The sequence below is a fragment of the Aulonocara sp. 'chitande type north' Nkhata Bay genome, linkage group LG15, assembly GCF_057382095.1.
Source record: "Aulonocara sp. 'chitande type north' Nkhata Bay isolate Kocher_YH1m ecotype deep benthic linkage group LG15, A_spYH_male_GT1.1, whole genome shotgun sequence".
Taxonomy (NCBI): Eukaryota; Metazoa; Chordata; class Actinopteri; order Cichliformes; family Cichlidae; genus Aulonocara; species Aulonocara sp. 'chitande type north' Nkhata Bay.
This window is the reverse complement of record NC_141358.1, coordinates 21,775,287-21,793,821: the sequence shown is the minus strand read 5'-3', so window position 1 is coordinate 21,793,821 and position 18,535 is coordinate 21,775,287. Positions and strand designations below refer to the sequence as shown.

Genomic DNA, 18,535 nt, shown 5'->3' with positions numbered 1-18,535 from the left:
AAACATTTGCTTTATTGCTGGTTCTCTTGGGTTTGGGGGAATTGAGAACTCGTCCAGACAAAACGAACAAAAAGCTGATAGCAGTGTTAAACTTCAGAAGGGAAACTTGTAACCAAAATCCCAAAAATGGGACACCAGTAGCAGAAGTAACCAGGAGAAAAGAGAACATAATCAGATGGCTTTACACAGGATGCAGGGAAAACACTGTGATTCCTTTACCTTTACCTATTCCTTTGCCTTTACCTCGTACATTAGTACGAGGTAAAGGCAAACAAACACAAATAAAATTAAGAATTGTGGAGCAGGTAATCCCGACTGAATGAAATAACAGGAAGTGAAACTAGAGCGAGGCCCAGAAAAACAAGACAGGAAGTCACGTAGAGAAAAAACTAAACTGATGCATGAAGATCAACACTAATAAAGACGACAGTCATGGGAGAGCACATGCGGATAAACAAGCAGACACACAGAGAAGACAGAGAGAGGCAAGACACATAGGAACCCAGAAAATGAGAACATTAGAAAGAGAAGAATGAGTAACAAATCAAAACAGGAACCCAAAACTCAATAAACACAACACTGTAACCTGGGACCGTGACAAATTCAATGCCTACATAATCTTCTGGGGAAACTCTACCCTCTAAAATGTAATATTTCCCCATTATACACAGGGGACTCCAACAACCTTGTGTTAAAAATAAGTGAGTGTACAGGTTCCTTGTCATGTCCAGTATGTCTGTGAGCCGCAGAACAATAACGGTAACGCTGATGCTTGTAATGATGGGCGGTTATAAAAAATGATGACGGCAATCAGAGCAGCTGATTGAGGGGCTCGGATAGATTGGGAGAGAGAAATCCTTTAGCAGGGAGAAATAAATGGAAAGAGAGATATGGGCGAAGGAGGGAGAGGTAAAGAGAGGATGCAAGGAAGGGGGAGCAGGAGGAAGATGAAGAAACCAGGCAATCAGAGGAGGCGAGGGTGGGGGGAGGTTACTTTGTAGATTTAATTGCAGTGCAGTAGAAGCAATCTTTTCACTGTGAGTGTGTGTGTGTGTGTGTGTGTGTGTGTGTGTGTGGACTCCAATCTCCCCAAGCTAGACATTAGCTGCAGTGCTTCATTTATCACTGTCAAGTCGGGAGCTCCAGGGGGGAGGAGGCGGGGTTCTTCATGGAGATGGGCGATACCAATTTTTTTTCAATTTGATGCGTTATCAATATTTCTAGCTACAATTTTACTGATATAGATACTAATCATTTCTTAAACAGCAGCATTTTTAAAGAGAAAAGTAATTTTGGAGGAAATACAAAAAAGAAGACCACATGACAAATGCTAATAACTGCAGTAATTGGAAGTTTCTACCATGACATTTTGCATAGACACTCTTCAGACAGGTTAAAATGGAAGAAGACATACTTTAGTGATCTTTAGACTTTTTCTGTAGAACCACAAACATATGTGGGAATTTTTGTACATATAGTAATGTCTAAAGTGTTGAATTACCCCTAATTTCTTTATATTTTGCGCAGAAAATCAGACATTGATGCAGATATTCATTGAAACATCTGTCCACTTGTGTAATTTGGCACACATCAGCCTTTTCTTCCTTTCCTTAAGAATGGCTTCTTAACAGCCACCCTTCCATGGAGGCCATTTCTGATGAGGCTTCACGAACAGTAGATGGATCCAGTGAAGGCCATGTCTCGTCACATTATTTTGAGATACCATTCATCTGCCGTAGGTAGATTTATTAAATTTAATGGAGTTCGAAGTTAGCAGGAAGTTAGTTTCGCTAGTTACCTAAGCATGATATAGCATGTTCTGACTGAGTGATTTGTGATAAAATTAAAACATACAGCTCTGCCACCACTTCCAACATAAATGAAGACAGAAAACCAAACATCAGTAACTTTTGTACTTTTGCAGGGTTACTGAAGTTGGGCAAGCTCAGGGGTCAGCAACCTTTAAGACCCAAAGAGCCATTTGGACCCGGTTTCCACGCAAAAGAAAACACCGGGAGCTGCAAATACTTTTTGACATCTAAAATGAAGATAACACTGTAATTATTGTTTTTTATCTTTATGCTTTGTGTGAACAACTAAGCTGTGTTGCTTATGAAACCCATGAAGTGCTACAGAGAAAATTATATTTTATTTATGTAATTAACACATTTTGAACGAAATATAACAAACGGAAAGACACCCAGCTGAACTAAAATGATCCATGTAGCAAACAACAACTGTTGTGAGCCGCCACCCTTATATCGCCTTTGGGCTTTTGGAGCCTTGGCCTGGCTTTTAAAAAATAATTGGAAAAAAAGCACTATGCTGCTAAAAAAAGAAAGATAGATATTTGCAAAATTCTGCCTAAATATGTATTTTACCTGACCAGACCTGGCGTGGTCTGCAGCGCCGCTGCAGGGGAGGCGGACGCACCTGAGCGACACCCGCAATCACGGCTCGCCGCCTTTACGTCTGTGCTCTCTCTGCTGTTGTGTTGGCGTGTGTCGGGCTGTGAGCTGCAAAGCTACAGCCGGCTGTATGCGTACAGCAACTGTGTGTGAAAAGCTTGTTCGTGCAAACATCGTCGGGTCTGCCGTGTTTACAATGGGACTTCTGCTCCTGAACCTCTGCGCACAGCGTCTGCAAATCAGGGCTGTACGAAGTCACTTTCATCTTTACGCAGGACTGTAAGCTGTCATCTATGAGGCGTGAGCGGTGTTTGTTTTTAACATAGTTCACGGTTGAAAATAGCTGCTGACATAATGTGGATACAAAGATCCATAATTGGCCTACCTGGGGTTGAAAGTCTCGATAAATGCACAGCGTTTCGGAGGGTACACCGGCTTCCGCGAGTGTGACGCTTATTTTGAGTGAAAAAAATAATAGAATATAATTTTATTTTTATATTTCAATATCACAACAATCTTCCAATTTAGAACTACAAGTTAAAAAAGAACTAACATAGATAAAATACACTTCAGCTAAATACTTCTAATTTATTTTCCCAAACCACGCGGAGCCGCAGTACAAGGACTAAAGAGCCGCATGGGGCTCCCGAGCCGCAGGTTGCCGACCTCTGGGCAATATAATGATGTGCTACGTATACATACGTGGGTCGACTGTGGCTCAGGGGGTTGAGAAGCGTATCTGTAACCGGAAGGTCGCCGGTTCGATTCCCGGGCTCTCTGCCCTGGTCGTTGTGTCCTTGGGCAAGACACTTTACCCTTCCGCCTACTGGTGTGGGCCAGAGGGGCCGATGGCGCGATATGGCAGCCTCGCTTCTGTCAGTCTGCCCCAGGGCAGCTGTGGCTACAACCGTAGCTGCCTCCACCAGTGTGTGAATGTGAGAGTGAATGAATAGTGGCATTGTAAAACGCTTTGGGTGCCTTGAAAAGCGCTATATAAATCCAATCCATTATTATTATAAACACAGTAAAGCTGGAGAATGAATGCTAACTTTTTTCCACTCGATAAAAGTTAACGTGATTTCCAGTGGTTAGGAACAATTGCAGTCGCATGGCAGGATGCTGTAAATGGACCAAAACTTTAGCCAGGAGAACAACTGAGATAATCCATCCACAATACGAGGTTAGTCATTAATGTACTGCAACAACATGGGAATAGAGCAGCTACGAGAGAATTCAGCATTAATGAATCAATGGTACCGAAGTGGAGGAAGCAAGAAGAATGAGTTGAGTAAAGTGTGACTTATCTGACTGTTTTGTTTTGCTTAATGCGCCTTATAATCCGGTGCGCCATATGTATGAAAACAGACCCGTTCATCGACGCCTTATCGTCCGAAAAATTCGGTAGATAGGCACACATAGGAAACTCAAATTAATTGTCAGATGATTACATGCTCCATGGCAAAGGTCCAGTTGATGCACTTGGATTAGCAGAGGTGAGGCCCAGCAGATGCTGATTGGCTCCAGCTGCCTGCATCTGCATACCTGTTAGTCAGAGTAGCCACGCCCCTAACTCTACCATTCACATGGACGAGTTCTAAAAGAACATTCGGTTGCTATGAAGAGTAAAACTACGCTTATAAACCAAAACTATTTTGTATCAGGCTGTAAACATGTGTGTTTTTCCTGTTAATTTGGACATTTTAACATGTGATTTGGGATTGATTCTCTGTTGGAGCCAGCCTCAAGTGGCCATTAGAGTTTTTGGCACTTTACTGTTTACTGACTGCTTTCCGCTTGTTTAACCATTAATGGCAACTACTAAAATTGAGAACTGTGCTGTGTTACCCACACTGTGATTTTGGCATAGCTCTTTTAACCAGTCCAACTCATGCTCCACCTTTCCATCCCAGGATCCCTCAGTAAGATCCTGAGAGAATTCAACTTCTCAGCTTTAGGCAGCATCGAGTCAAGAATCTTCTTGAACTATTTTACCTCCACGTCTGTATCTCATAGATCAGAAGTTTTTTTTTCCTTTGTTGTTTGCTACTAGTCTTAAGTCTGGGAAGTTTGACTGGATGTTTCTCACAGATTTGAGTGGTTGATTGGAAAAAGTTTGCACCCAACAAACATCTCACAAGTTTGTTGGGTGTTATTTTGCGTCTTAATTTTTCCCGTGCTTTCAATTAACACAAGGAAAGTTTTAATCCTTTCAGTTTACATGGAGTTTGCTCTTCCTTCAAGCATAATGGTTTTTATTGTGCTGCTGATGAACAGTGAAAGAAAACCAAGTAAAGGAAAAAGGGAGATGAAATAGCTACAAAATATAAGACAATGACGCAAGAGCCTGACTCAGCACTTTGTCAGCTCTGTGTGCAGGGTGACGTAAGAGATTTTCTGCTCTCGTTTATCTCGGATCGGCAGAAATTTATTGAAAGTCACATCATTTTCTACAGAATAGGCTGATGGAAATCATGCAGATTCATAGGATTGAGGTGACTATCTTTTAATGACGCAGTATAGCCTCATTACACAACAATAAATTCAGTGCTGATCGGTTTATTTAACTCTTTTCTTTCTTATTTTATCAGTTTCTCTTTTGTTATCTGTGGCTGCACTACAGAAAATTAAAAAGCGATGAAGGGCGTGATGAAAGGCCATGGAGATAAACTGGAATGTACTGAGTGCTGATTGGCTGATTCTGGCTGCCTTCACTCACACACACACACGTAGGCCTGAGCTGAAATAGAGCAGCACTAATGGAGAGTGTGAACGTGTGTGCCACAGATGTCACCATGGATAAACGCCTGTCCTGAGATCAGGCTTATTATTGTGACAGGATTTAGGGAGCGGGAGAAGAGACCGGGAGGCAGGCTGGTTAGTCACACACACAAACACACACACACACACACACACACACACACACACACACACACACACACACACAAAACCTAAAATGAAGTGGGTCTCTGATGTGAAGGGCCCTGAAGTGCTTTCTAACCTCTTTCGCTGCTCTTTACCACTAAATAAAAGAAAATTAGTGCAAACAGTCAGAAACTGTCTTGAATAAACACAGAAACAAGATGCGGAGCAGAAACAATCTGCAGTCTGTTTTGTCTTCTTTAAATCAGCGCGCAAAGTCAGGCAAGCATGAGAATGAAAATAGTCTGTGTGTTTTTAGTCCCATAATATGTCTGCTACTGCTTGTTGCTTGACTTTTTAAATGCAATACATGAACACATATTGGGCACCACAGCATTGATGAGCTCTTCCTTGGTGCACGCACCTGTGATTATACACACCAGTATACTGATTCCAGTAACAGTATGAAAATTGCCATTGTGAGGTCACCCACTAGTTTTTGAAGTCTCGTTTTGAAGCCATCACTGTCCTGGTGTTATGAAACTGAATGTGACAAGCGGTCAGACTGGTCAGTCAGAAGTGGTTAGCCAATGAACATATCTGGGATAATCCTCCTTTCTGATACTTACATTGAGAAAAAATTAAAATAAATTCAGTGTTTCAGTATGAAATTACTGACTGTGACCATAAACCCAGCAGGAAAGTCTTTGCTGAGGTCAGTCTGTAGACTTCCATAGGACTATACGTTTTCTTGCCCTCTGATAGCCATTACAAAAAATGCACACTTAAGGCAGTTTCTTATTATGTTTTCTTTTTCAGTCCCGACAGATACGCCCAGGGTGCGATTGGCTGGTGGAAACAGGGGGGAATGTCCTTAGTTTTTAGCTCTTCATCTCTAAACAGTCTACAGCACAAACAACAATTAAATCAGGAAGCATGTTTCACTTTGAGTGTCCCCGCAGTCCTGTAAGTTTAGAAAGGAAATTGTTGGGGGGGCGATCCAGATTTCATTCCTTTTCATTTGTTTTTCACGCTGTTGCATTCTGAGATGATTTCATATTAAATCTGGAATTGAAATGGCATGGCTGGCACTAAGTAGAAGAGGAATTTAATTCTGGCATGTCAAATGATTTGTATTATTGTGTGGGACTGGGAATATTATACACATTAATATCTTAAACATAAATTGCGGTATTATAAATGCTGTGGTAAAGCTCTAAACTCACAAGATCATAAAGGTTACATTGAAAGAAATAATAAATATTTTTAAAGGCTGCAGAGCAGGTATTGTAGGGTAAACTATGGTTCCTGAATTATTTTAATTAAAAACAATAGACTAACTGATGTAGTTACTCTATTGGTACTTTATATTTCTAAAGATTCTACATATATAAGGTGGGTGTAGCCACTGTAACCTCATTTTGACGCCTCTGTGTTTTGACTGCTATCATATTAGTTTTTTGAGCCAGATATTAACATATTTGGATGAGACAATGGATTGGTAATTTATCAGCTAACAACAGCCGTCGTTCTTAGCTGACTAATCTGAATAGATACACAGACACACATCTGCTAATTAGTGTTTGGTAACAATGCTGCAACTTCACCCATGAGAACTAAAGCACAAACTTCTTGGATGGTCGGTACCAGTGGATTTGAAACTAGGAGACAGGTCCCATTTGTGGCTTGGATCTACTGCAAGTGGGGCAAAGATGAAGAGAGGAAAAATGTGAAGTCAATCTGAGTTGAATGGATATATTTTTGGCATTAAAAAACAGGAATTTGTTGACGAACTTGGTGGCAACTTGGCTCTATTTTTATTGGTAAGGATTGATGGAAATTGTAGGGTGTGGGGCTTTGTTTCAGGTTCTGAAGTGCAGCATGCAGAAGCAGGAAAGCAAACCAGTGAGCATAATTTCAACAATACTTTGAAGTGTGCGCAGTTACTGTATCTGGGTGTCATTTGAACTAAAACATGAACCTTGTGAGCATTAAAAATCAGCCCTGCCTGGGAAATGTGTGGAAAAAAGCAGCTTAAATAGCAGTGTGCAATTGATTTGTCACTGCAGAATACATTTTTTAAAATGAGCAGAATTGCTGCACCGATTTTGTGAAAACTCAAGTCAGTCCTTTTGCAGAGCTCAGGCCAAACAACAAATATTGTGCAGTGAAATTATAAAAGCTGTAGTGCAATTTTATAATAAATAACGGATTTTTTTCCTATCTCATCTGAGTTTAAATATATCCTGCAAACTTATTGGTACACATTATTATCTGCTCTTGTTCAAATCTTTCAAGAAACAAATGGGCTGGTGCATGTGTGGTTGTGTGTGCGTGTGGTTGTGTGTGCGTGTGTGTTTGCAACAGCTGTTACTAAGAAAGGTGTTTACATTTCAGAGCTTTGTTTTTTCTTTATCTTTCTTTTTCTATAACACGCAAACAAACACACGCACGCACACACACGCACGCACACACACACACACACACACACACACACACACACACACACACACACACACACACACACACAGTGAGCTTTTACTCTCATTAGTATTCTGTCTGAATTTATTGTCTTTCCCACTGACATTTACATTTAAATTGTTTATCTTTCAGTGTCTTGGTGTGTGTGTGTGTCTGTCTGTGTGTGTGTATGGCATGCGTGTGCCATACACACACACACGCGCAAGTATCTGTGTGTGCTTGTGTGTAGCCAGTAATGAACATGCCTTTGCTGGTCCCTGAAGGCAGCCATTACTAACACTCTCTCTCTCTCTCACACACACACACACACACACACACACACACACACACACACACACACACACACACACACACACACACACAGGATAATGTGGGAGGAGGAGGAAAGGGGATGCTGAATGTGTACCAGTATTAAGGTGCAGGATCTTAAATTTCCATTTGAAATCACAGGGATTTGCAGGTTGTTGAAGGTTGATGCTTTTTGGATTAAAGCTTCATTTGTGATGATTTTTATGACTTTCAACTCCCTTGGTTTTGTGCCAAAAATCATTCCGTTACCAGCGTTTATTCTAGAGTTTAAATCCAGTTTTCCGGTGTCTGGAAACTGGGGCATCTCAGATGAAAAATCTCTCAGCATCTGTCCAATTAAGACAGAAGAAGGCACCCAGTATCAGCACACTGGATTACACTGTGGATTAGCCAACAGACAACGTTTGGGTTCCTGCAGGGCAAAATGCTGTATATTTAGGGTTTTTCCTTCACAATGGGAATTTACACATCTTCCAAAAAGGTTTTAGTGAGAGCCCAAAGGAAATTATTTTTTAAGCAGTTTTGATAATCGGGCTTTTATTAAGTCAGGCATCCATCATCCATCATCATCATCTATTTTTCCAATAATGACAAAAAATATACAGATATTAGTGAAGATAATATAATACAGTCTTGCTGCCTTCACTGTAGTGTAATATAATTTTGTAGACACACCCAAAGAGCCATTCTGAGCCATCCTGATATCCATCTATCCATTTATTCATTTTCTGCTCCTCATCTGGGTTAGGGGTGGTGGAGGTTGAAGTCAACGCAGACATGCCCAGCCCTCCCTCTCCCCAGATACCACCTTCAGGTCTTCTGTGAGGAAAATGAGGCGGTGCCAGGTCAGCTGAGTGTCCTGGGCTCTCCTTCCAGTTGTTCATGTCTGAAACACCTCACCAAGGCGGCATCATATTCAGAAGCCTGAACCACCTCTAATAATTACCGTAGCAGTTCTACTCTGAGCCCTTCCCAACTGACTGTGCGCCTCACCCTTTCTGAGCCGAGGCACCCTTCAGAGAAAGCTCATTTTCACCACTCGCATCTGCAGGCTGATGCTTGCAGTCATTACCCACAGCTTGTGGCTATAGCAGAGGATAGAAATGTGGATATATGCAAGAAAATCTATAAGATTGCTTGACTATATATATATTATAGTCAACCATTCAAATTTAGAAAATTCTTTTTTTTGTCAATATTCTAAGGTTGGTAATTAAATCGGATCAATTTGGATTTGATTTGTGAAATACATAGAAAATATCCAAAAAAATAGTTTATTCGCTTTATTCTTTATTATACATTCACTTTACATCATATTTAAACATTTGAACAAATAATTATGTCACTGTACACACAGCAGCTTTTTCAGCTTGTATCAATTGCAAATTTTGTGCACAGTTGGACATTAGGAACAACAGGGATATTGTGCAATGGGATACTAATCGAACAGTAGGATTGTAAAGGGAGTAAAGGCAAGGAGGTGCAGTCATTTCCAAACTCCCAGTCAGGGCAGGAGATGGCTGCAGCTCCAAACCTTCCTCCAGAAGAATAAGACAAAACATATATAAGAGAATAGAATCCAGAGGAAGATGAGAAAGTGTCTGAAGATTTTTGTTGGGCTGACACAGGATGAAAAGCTGCTCATGTAATCAGACAAACAAGGACGACTCATTCGCTCAGATTGTGATAAAGTGTGTCTTTTTGTGTTTGTACAAAATGAAAAGAAAAAAAAAATCTGAGAACACCAAGTGCAAAATGTAAAAACTGATAATCAAAAATCATTTTCTGATGTGTGTGCGCACGCATTGCTGATTGGTTGGCAGTCCATCTGGCTGCTTTTGTCTATAGGCATGCTGCCCCTCATGTCAATTATGCGATCACGCGTGAAGACTGTGTGTGTGTGTGTGTGTGTGTGTGTGTGTGTGTGTATGTTTGCGTGTTTTTGTGAAAACGGGGGAGGGTGTAAGAAGGGGGGATCCAGATGTTACGTTTATTCTCATTCTCCTCCATCATCACATTTAATTTAATCCATTTCCCTCCCCCACAGCATTGTACAGCAAGCCATCTGTACACACACACACACACACACATGCAGCCTCCAGCATGCTAATGCTAATGTGTGTTAGCCCAGCCAGGTGGCTGGGTGGCCTCAAATGGGTCCTTGTGCACCTCTGGCTCTGTGCTGATTGGAGTGAATGCAGCTGCTATGAAATTATGTAGATCTGTTCGCCACTGTCTAAGTGGGTCACTCAGTGTGTGTGTGTGTGTGTGTGTGTGTGTGTACTACATCTTGTGTATTTTGGTGGTGCAGTCTTGTTAAAAGCATGTTTTTTATTGAAATTGTGCTGTACGTTTGGAAAGAAATTCCCCGATGATAGCTGGCTACAATAAAAACTGTTTAACAGCTATTTTAAAATGATACTGGCATGAATATTAATTACATTTACAGATAAAGTCTGATTTGGCATACGCAGAGTGGTCTTTGCTCCTATACTGGATTCGGGAAGACATTAACATGTTGGGAAACATGTACCAGTGGTGCAAATCTAATGAATAAATCCTCTCAGTGTCTGTAAACAATGACCACACTGCAGATAACAACATAACTGAAGCAGAGAATAGAGCCGGTCTTCAGCCGTTTGGTTCTTATCTTTTAATTCTCATACCTTCTCTTTCTTTGTCACTTGCTCCTGCAGAAAAACATGATGTGAATGGAAACAGGACTGTTCCACCTTTTCCAGAGGGAACAGAGATGGCCATGTTTGGTAAGTGTCTCCAAACACATACAAGGAAATTGATGCAGTTTAGCTTAAATGCTGATATGACCTAAAACCTGCATTGCAGCTTATTGTAATTGTAATTTCAGTGATTTCAATTTCAGTCTTTACTGCCTTGTTAACTTCAGTATTTCTTGTACATGCACAAGCCACAAAAAGGGGAAAATATAGTCATGTACACATACAAACAGAAAGTGGAGGGCTTCCTATTGATGGTCACGTTGACTCACATGAACTTAAGCATAAATGAAGCATTAGCTACCTACTTCTTCTCTACATGTAATATTAGACTAGTCACCCAATGTAATGCTGAAAATTAATTGAAAACATGCTGAAAAATAAACTCCAGTTATGAACCAGGCTTGCTTTTAAAACTCACAGCCATAGGCTTGTATGTTACGCCCAGATTTTTGCATTTTTAATCTGAATATATTTCATCACGGGGTTAGTTGCTGCATCCTTACCATTCCTGGATATATCTGTGAAATTTAAGTTAGCTATATAACACCAGATTCAATTTTTGTAGTTATTCTTCTTGCACTGTTGTTTTTAGACCTATAGCTGCAAACACTCTGCTTCTCTTCTCTTATAATTTGTGTAATTCACCTTCCAGAATAAGACAAAACATATATAAGGTTAGCCTACAAAATTAGCATTGCAAATAAAAATAAAACACATGCATACATATATAAATTATACTGTTTCATGTTGCTAGTACCAGATTTGCTTCATTGCACAGATTCAACAAGGAGCTGGAAGTTTTCCTCATTTGATCCATATTGACACGAACACGTTACACAATTTCTGTAGATTTGTTGGCCACAAATCCATGATGATGGTTCCACCAGATCCTACTGGATTATTGTACTTACCGTTCCCTTCGATCAGCTCAAAGCAATCTGACTATTCTCCTCTGATCTCTGGCATCAAGAAGATATTTTTATCTAGAGAACTGGACGGATATTTTCTAGGTATTCTCCTATTTTCAGCTCATTCTCTGTAAACCCTGGAGATGGTTGTGGGGTAAAATCCTAGTTGCAATTTTTGAAATACTAAGGCACATACAATCATGCCGTATTCAAAGTTACTTGAATGTGTCTTTCTTTCCACATTCAGAAAAAGCTGTTTTTCACCCCTCACTTTTGTCCATTTCTACACAGTGGATGTCTCTTCCATAGTGAGACGTCGTATCATGCTAATCTGAAAACTGGAGTTATGCAAGTAAAATAAAGTTTGTAGTTTTTAGCTGTGGATATAAGACTCTGTAAATATGGGTTTACTATAAAAGTCTGAGAACCGGGGTTATGCATGTAACCTGCAGTTTATTTCTGATTTCTGTATTTCTTTTTGTTTGTGTTCATCATCCACAGTTTGGTCTAAAGCACGCAAACAGTTCCTATCAAATCCATGTCATGAGATTTATGATTTTCTATTGACTACACTAAATGGATCTCCAACCGTGTTACATGACACATGAAAAAACAATTAAAAGAAACAAATGTAGAAAGAAGAAAATAAGTAATTTACCATCCACCGTACAAACTCGACTCCCAGTCAAACGGCATCTCATTTTCTGTATTTGTCTGCCTTTATTCTTCATGTAAATGCTCACATCAAAGTCAAACATCTGAATCTTTGTGAGTTTTCTCTGCCAACAGAAGGTAATGAGGGACTCAAGTCAGTAAATACTCCCACAGATGTGATGCATGGTGTGACCTGGTCTTTACTGTCTTGTTAAATTGGATTGGTTGTTAAAGACTGCTGTTATTTGTTTTATTTGTTTTATTTATTTATTTATTTTTTCCCCTCGAAGGTATGGGCTGCTTCTGGGGTGCAGAGAGGGAGTTTTGGAGGCAAAAAGGAGTTTATTCTACCCAAGTGGGCTATTCTGGGGGTTACACATCTAACCCCACCTACAAGGAAGTTTGCACAGGTACCCTCTGCTTACCAACACACACATAATCATGTGTTTTCTACTGTGACTCAATAAATTGTGGAAAACAAGACACACATAAACAGAAGAGTGAATCATTTCCCACAGGCCCTATTATACTGGGGCATGGATAAGGCTGCTATTCATGCCTGACCACTCTGAGGAGGAGCTGTGTGTGTGTGTGTGTGATGTGTGTCCAGACCTCTCAGTCGGCCAGTAGAGAGTGAATCCATCATTAGATCTGCATCACCATCTGTCTCTTTTACTTTTTAACTTGGTTTTATTCTGTCAAACAGTCGCATCGATATGGTGCAGAAAAGTTTAGATGATTAATTGATAAGTTGGTGTTTTTCATGCTGTCTGTGTGTGCAGCGTGTTAAAGACACAAAAATGAAAGAGAGCAGTTGGCTTTTGAGTTTCTGGAAAAAAAAATGTGAGAGCAGCATTTGAATAGAAAGTACCCTTTTATTTATAGTGATTATAAACATAGCAGCAAAAAGGAGGCCCGACTGGAGATTTGATGGTGTAAGTTTAGGCAATTTTTTCGTAAATGCATTGGAAGATCCCAGAATGAAGTCAATGACGACAAATATAAAAATGACTGCAGAAGGAAATAACAGGCAACTTCTAACTACAGGGGTTCTGACTGAACTATAATTTCTAACTTTTCTTTAATGGGAAATTCAATTTATGTCTATAATAAAATGACTAGCATTTAATAGCTTTTACATTTCCTTCTGCAGCGCCTACTGGACCCTCTATCGCCTTCAAACAAGTCTTGAGACAAAATTCTCCAGGTTACTGGACACAGATTTCTTTTGCACAAATAAAATCCGAGCGAAGCTGAATTGCAGTTTATTTCATTTTATCTAAGACAGGGCATGGCTCTGTAATTACACCTCCAAAACACAAATTGGTAGCGGGGTTTCCATGCTGCTGACTTGATTCTCTTACTTCAGAAAACTAGGAGTGAAACGGAGAAGATCATTTTTGAGATGGAACAAAATGAATACTTTAATTATTGCAGTGCAGACAAGAGACGGAGTTCATGCACAGAATAGCAGAGGTATGAAAACAAGGCGATGGCAGATTACACTGGCAAATTACATTAGCATTATGTGGAATCTAGATAGAATAACATCCCATAATGGATCACATTATGTTCTACAGAGGGGTTGTGCACATCAGTAACCATTCACAGCTGCAGTCTGCATCGTGACCATGCTACATTTCTGGGGAGGCGCATGAGGGCTAATTTAATCATATGAAAAATATTAGAGACTGATCGGCAGGTCAAAGGGAAAACAGCACATTGATACCTCTGACATGCATGAGTATACAGTTTGGTAGCATGATTTATCTGTCAGCAGAGGCTAAACCCAGAGGTGTGTTTGTGTTTCTGGACTTGGAGTCCTAGTTAAAAAAAACTCTGGGATACTTTTGAGACATTTGGCTTCACGTTTCAGCTCATTTATGTCCTTCTTTAATTGTAAGCAGACTGACAGCTATTTTACATTTATTCATGTTATAGAGTGATATCTTATCTGTATGCTGAATACTTTTGATGATACACTTTCAAGCAGAGGCACATCTTGTGAGTTTTTATTAAAATTCACCTTTCATATTCAAATGCAGCGCAGTGACAGTCCTAAACTGGCATTAACTAACTGCTCTCACTGTTTCTGAAACAAAAACACCTACCGCGAACCTGGTTTGAACTGCTGGATGTGTGTTTTAATTAGCACGGTATCTTGGCAGACTATTAAAAGAGGGCACTTGGCTAAATGAAGTGCTCCTCACACCTTCACATCTTCAAGAGACACACACAACCGGAGGGGGAAAAAAAGATTGATCTGAATATTCATTGTTGGTTAAATATTTACAGTCAGATCTGCGTAGGTTCAAAATGTGATGATTATATTAGCATATTTTTCTCTTTTTTTTAAAGATAGAGCACCTGAGTTAGTATAGATGTAAAAACACTCCCACACACTTCATTATTTTTCTCACTTGCTGTCTTTGTTTCTGACTCTCTCACTCCACTGTGTGCTCGTCATTATTTGAGTTTGAAGCCATCTTCATACACGGTCAAAGGAATGTGTGTTTATTTTTACCGTTTGAAGCTGTAAAAACTGCCGTGAAGATGAGTGCTTGTGCCTGCAGCTTATTTGTCGCAGTTAATCAGGAATGGATGGATTTAATTTTTTAATTGTACATAAACCCGGAATATTATAAAGACACCGCGATAATTAAAATTATGGTATTTAAAAAGGAATTTAATCAGTTGTTAAAGTGAATCATTTAGCTCCTCCTCCAGGCTTTTCTTATATAGTACTGGGCAAAAATCTTCATCCACCCCCATTTCTTTCATTCTAGTAGTAAAAAAGGCACCAGTGTTGTGATGTGTCAGCACATAACAACTTTACAAATATCCAAACTTAAATGGTATATTTACACACTGTTACCTGCAGCCTGTTGCAAAAGTACATACTTTGTTTACATTTTGTTTAGTTGAACCAATGAAACAGACATGAAATACTATTTTATGACCAACAAGGTGATTCCCAAAGAGCTATTCACCATGTTGTGCAGTGCGTCATTAAAAAAAAAATCGAGGAAACTGGATAAGTGGAGGACAAAAGATGATGTGGCAGGTGTTAAAAACTTATCCTCAGCAGATGAACAGTATCTGAGAGTCGAGAGAGTTGCAGCTGAAACTTTAGTTGATCCAGGTGCTGTTCACTGAAGCCTCGTCGGAAATGGCCTCAGTGGAACAGTGGCTGTCAAGAAGCTTTTCCTAAGGAAAGGAAACAGGAAGAAAAGGCTGAGGTATGCCAAGCTACACTGGACTGAAAATCAGTGCCAATAGGTCTGATGGAGTGAGGAATCCAAATTTGAAGTTTGTGGTTCAAATCGTTGTCAGTTTGTGTGGAGGAGGTCAGGAGAGAGGTACAACAGAGTGTCTGCAGCCATCTGTAAAACATGGTGGAGGGTCTGTCATGGTTTGAGGCTGTACTTCAGCCAGTGGTGTTGGGGATCTTGGGAAAGTTGATGAAATTATGAATGCTGAAAAACACTGTCAGATTTTGATCCGCCATGCAATTCCATCTGGAAAGGATCTGACCGGCATGGCTCAGGGTCCCAAACACAGTGCCAGTGCAAACAACATGATTGAAGAAGTGTGGGATCATCTTGACAGAGAACAGAACAAAAGGTAGCCAACATCCAAAGAAGAGCTTTGAATGTCCTTCGAGAAACCTGGACAACGATTCCTGAAGACTTCTTAAAGAAATTGCAGGAAAGCTTTCTTAAGAAAGTTCAGGCTATGTTGAAGAATTAAAAGGTGATTACACAAAAAATGACTTTCAAGCTTGATAAAATTGTATAACCTGTGCTTTTGCCTTATATACTGTGTTTGCAGATGTGTCAATAAATCGCTGCAACTATTTCCTGTTCTACTATCAAAATGTAAAGAGATGACTCTGACTTTTACACAGGGCCGTCTTATTATGTAGATGGATCACATTCAAATTTGTGAAGTTATAATGAAATAACACTTGATTTAAAAGGCTGATTATAAGCATATTTTTAATTTACATGTTTCTTGTAGTCAGTTTGTTACAAGAATGGACCAGTAGTATATATGTATCAGGGCTCTAGACTAACTTTTTGCCATGGGCGTACCGGTACGCCTAACTTTAAAAAGTTAGGCGTAACGGCACAAAAGTTAGGCGTACACAAATTTTATAATAATTTATATAATATAATGTGTTTTTCTGGATACACTGTGCTTTTTCAGCATTCAAAGATTGATGACACCATGTCAGAGCACTGGCTATGAATTTCAGAAGGATCAGGCCTTAACTTAACAGAAAAGTTAGCAATAGTTCTTTTCCTATTACAGCTACATCCACGTCTGTCGTGCCTAGGCTGCTCACTAGGGCTGGGTATCATCACTGATTTCTATAATCCATCCATTTCTTCAGTATTGAATAACAGAAAAAATAGGCTTTCTTGTCCGAGGTCATTTAAGTGAAAAAAGAAAAGAAAAAGACAGCAGCCACAGCGCTGTGAACAACGGTAGACTGTTGGGTAATAAGCGAATGAATAATACAGAAAACAGAGATTGGAGACGGAAGCTGTTCTTGAAGTATAGAGAGAGAGAGCTAGCTGTGCATGAATGTGATTTTAATAGTCGTGGAAGCAAAACAGCAAAATTCATGACGCATTGATCAAATGTGAAGCGCAGTTTGCTGCTTCTTTTGCTGCTGGCTCGGTGAATTTTGGTTGGAGAGAGACAAAACCTGCAGCTCAGAATCAGCGCAAAAAGACGTAATCACAGCGCAGACCGGACGCATCAGAATCGCTAAGCTCCGACAGCGTGTCTGTCTACGGGCCGTCGGGTGAGAAAGCCGAGAAAGACAAAGCTGATTCTGATGCGTCGGTCCGCTCTGTGTTTACGTCTTTGTGTGGAATCCGTGTACCTGCTCTCATTTGCTGTTTGGTTGTTGTTGAAATGGTTTTGTGAGCTTTAATCTGAGAATCTGGCGTTTCTGGCAAAACACAGTTATATTTAAAAGTCGATTCAGGATTTAATGAATTGATATCGCTTTATTCAAGCTACTCACCTCCCACTTCCACCTGCACTTTCAACTGGACCACGGCCAATCAGAGAGGTCCCGCCCCTGACTATCTCTGATTGGTTTAGTCCACGATAGGGGCAAAATGTGTGTCTGTTGTTGACCACAGGGAAGGTTGCAGATTTATTTTTTTTTTGCTACCCGAACAGTTGGTCGCACAGGTGCAACCAAAAAATTTTTTTTAGTCGCACCACTGAAAAATTTGGTCGCATTTGCGACCAAATTGGTCGCACTCTAGAGCCCTGTGTATATATATATCGTAATGTAATATTAGACAGCACAGAGGCACTAATCATGGCAGCACAGGAACAAGCTCTGAGCACAAGATCCATAAAGGCTGGGGTCTATCACACCAGACACCATGCACCCCAGGTGAAGACTGTGTAAAGATGTCCCTGAGACAATCCAGCACATAACAGCAGGGTGCAAGATGCTAGCAGGCAAGGCATACATGGAACGCCATAACCAAGTGTCCGGCATAGTATACAGAAACATCTGTGCTGAATATGGCCTGTAAGTCCTGAGGTCAAAATGGGAGATGCCCCCAAGGGTGGTGGAGCTAAGATCCTGTGGGACTTCCAGATACAGACGGACAAAATGGTGGTGGCTAACCAACAGGACATAGTGGTGGTAGACAAAAAGAAGAAGACGGCCGTAGTGATCGATGTAGCGGTCCCGAATAAGAGCAACATCATTATATATGTGTAAGGGATGGATATAGCCATCCACTGCAACATCATCATTGGTTTCTGGACTTTTCTGGCTTTTAAAGCCTTTAAAGAAGTTGCTGCTAGGGAGCAGTAGGCAAAAAAACGTGAATCATCTTGTGAGAGTGTTTCTGCATTCTGTGCAGAAATTTCGATGAGAAGGGTTTAACCATTGAACTCTGACGGCTGACATCATACAAGCTCAGCATTCATCACCTGAATAAAGCAGCTACTGAGGAATATCAACCCCTTGCAAATGAGAGAGCAGCCAAAATAGTGTCTTCTTTATCTTGGGGGTTATCAGTAGGGATGGGTATCGTTTAGGTTTTATCCGATACCGGTGCCAAATCGGTACTTTTGAAAGGGTGCCGGTGCTCAAACGGTGCTCAAACCGGTGCTTAAAGAATGGAGAACACAAAAT

At 40.3% G+C, this 18,535-nt stretch overlaps 1 protein-coding gene across 2 annotated transcripts in view; it reads left to right on the top strand.

Moving 5' to 3' along the window:
• msraa (methionine sulfoxide reductase Aa) overlaps positions 1-18,535 on the top strand; it is a 57,347-nt gene that overhangs the window by 9,748 nt on the left and 29,064 nt on the right. For both annotated transcript variants that reach the window (XM_086264946.1, XM_086264945.1), the window contains exons 2-3: positions 10,754-10,822; positions 12,648-12,767. In XM_086264946.1, coding sequence (XP_086121072.1) covers positions 10,754-10,822; positions 12,648-12,767 — 189 coding nt within the window. The remainder of the gene's footprint in view (positions 1-10,753; positions 10,823-12,647; positions 12,768-18,535) is intronic.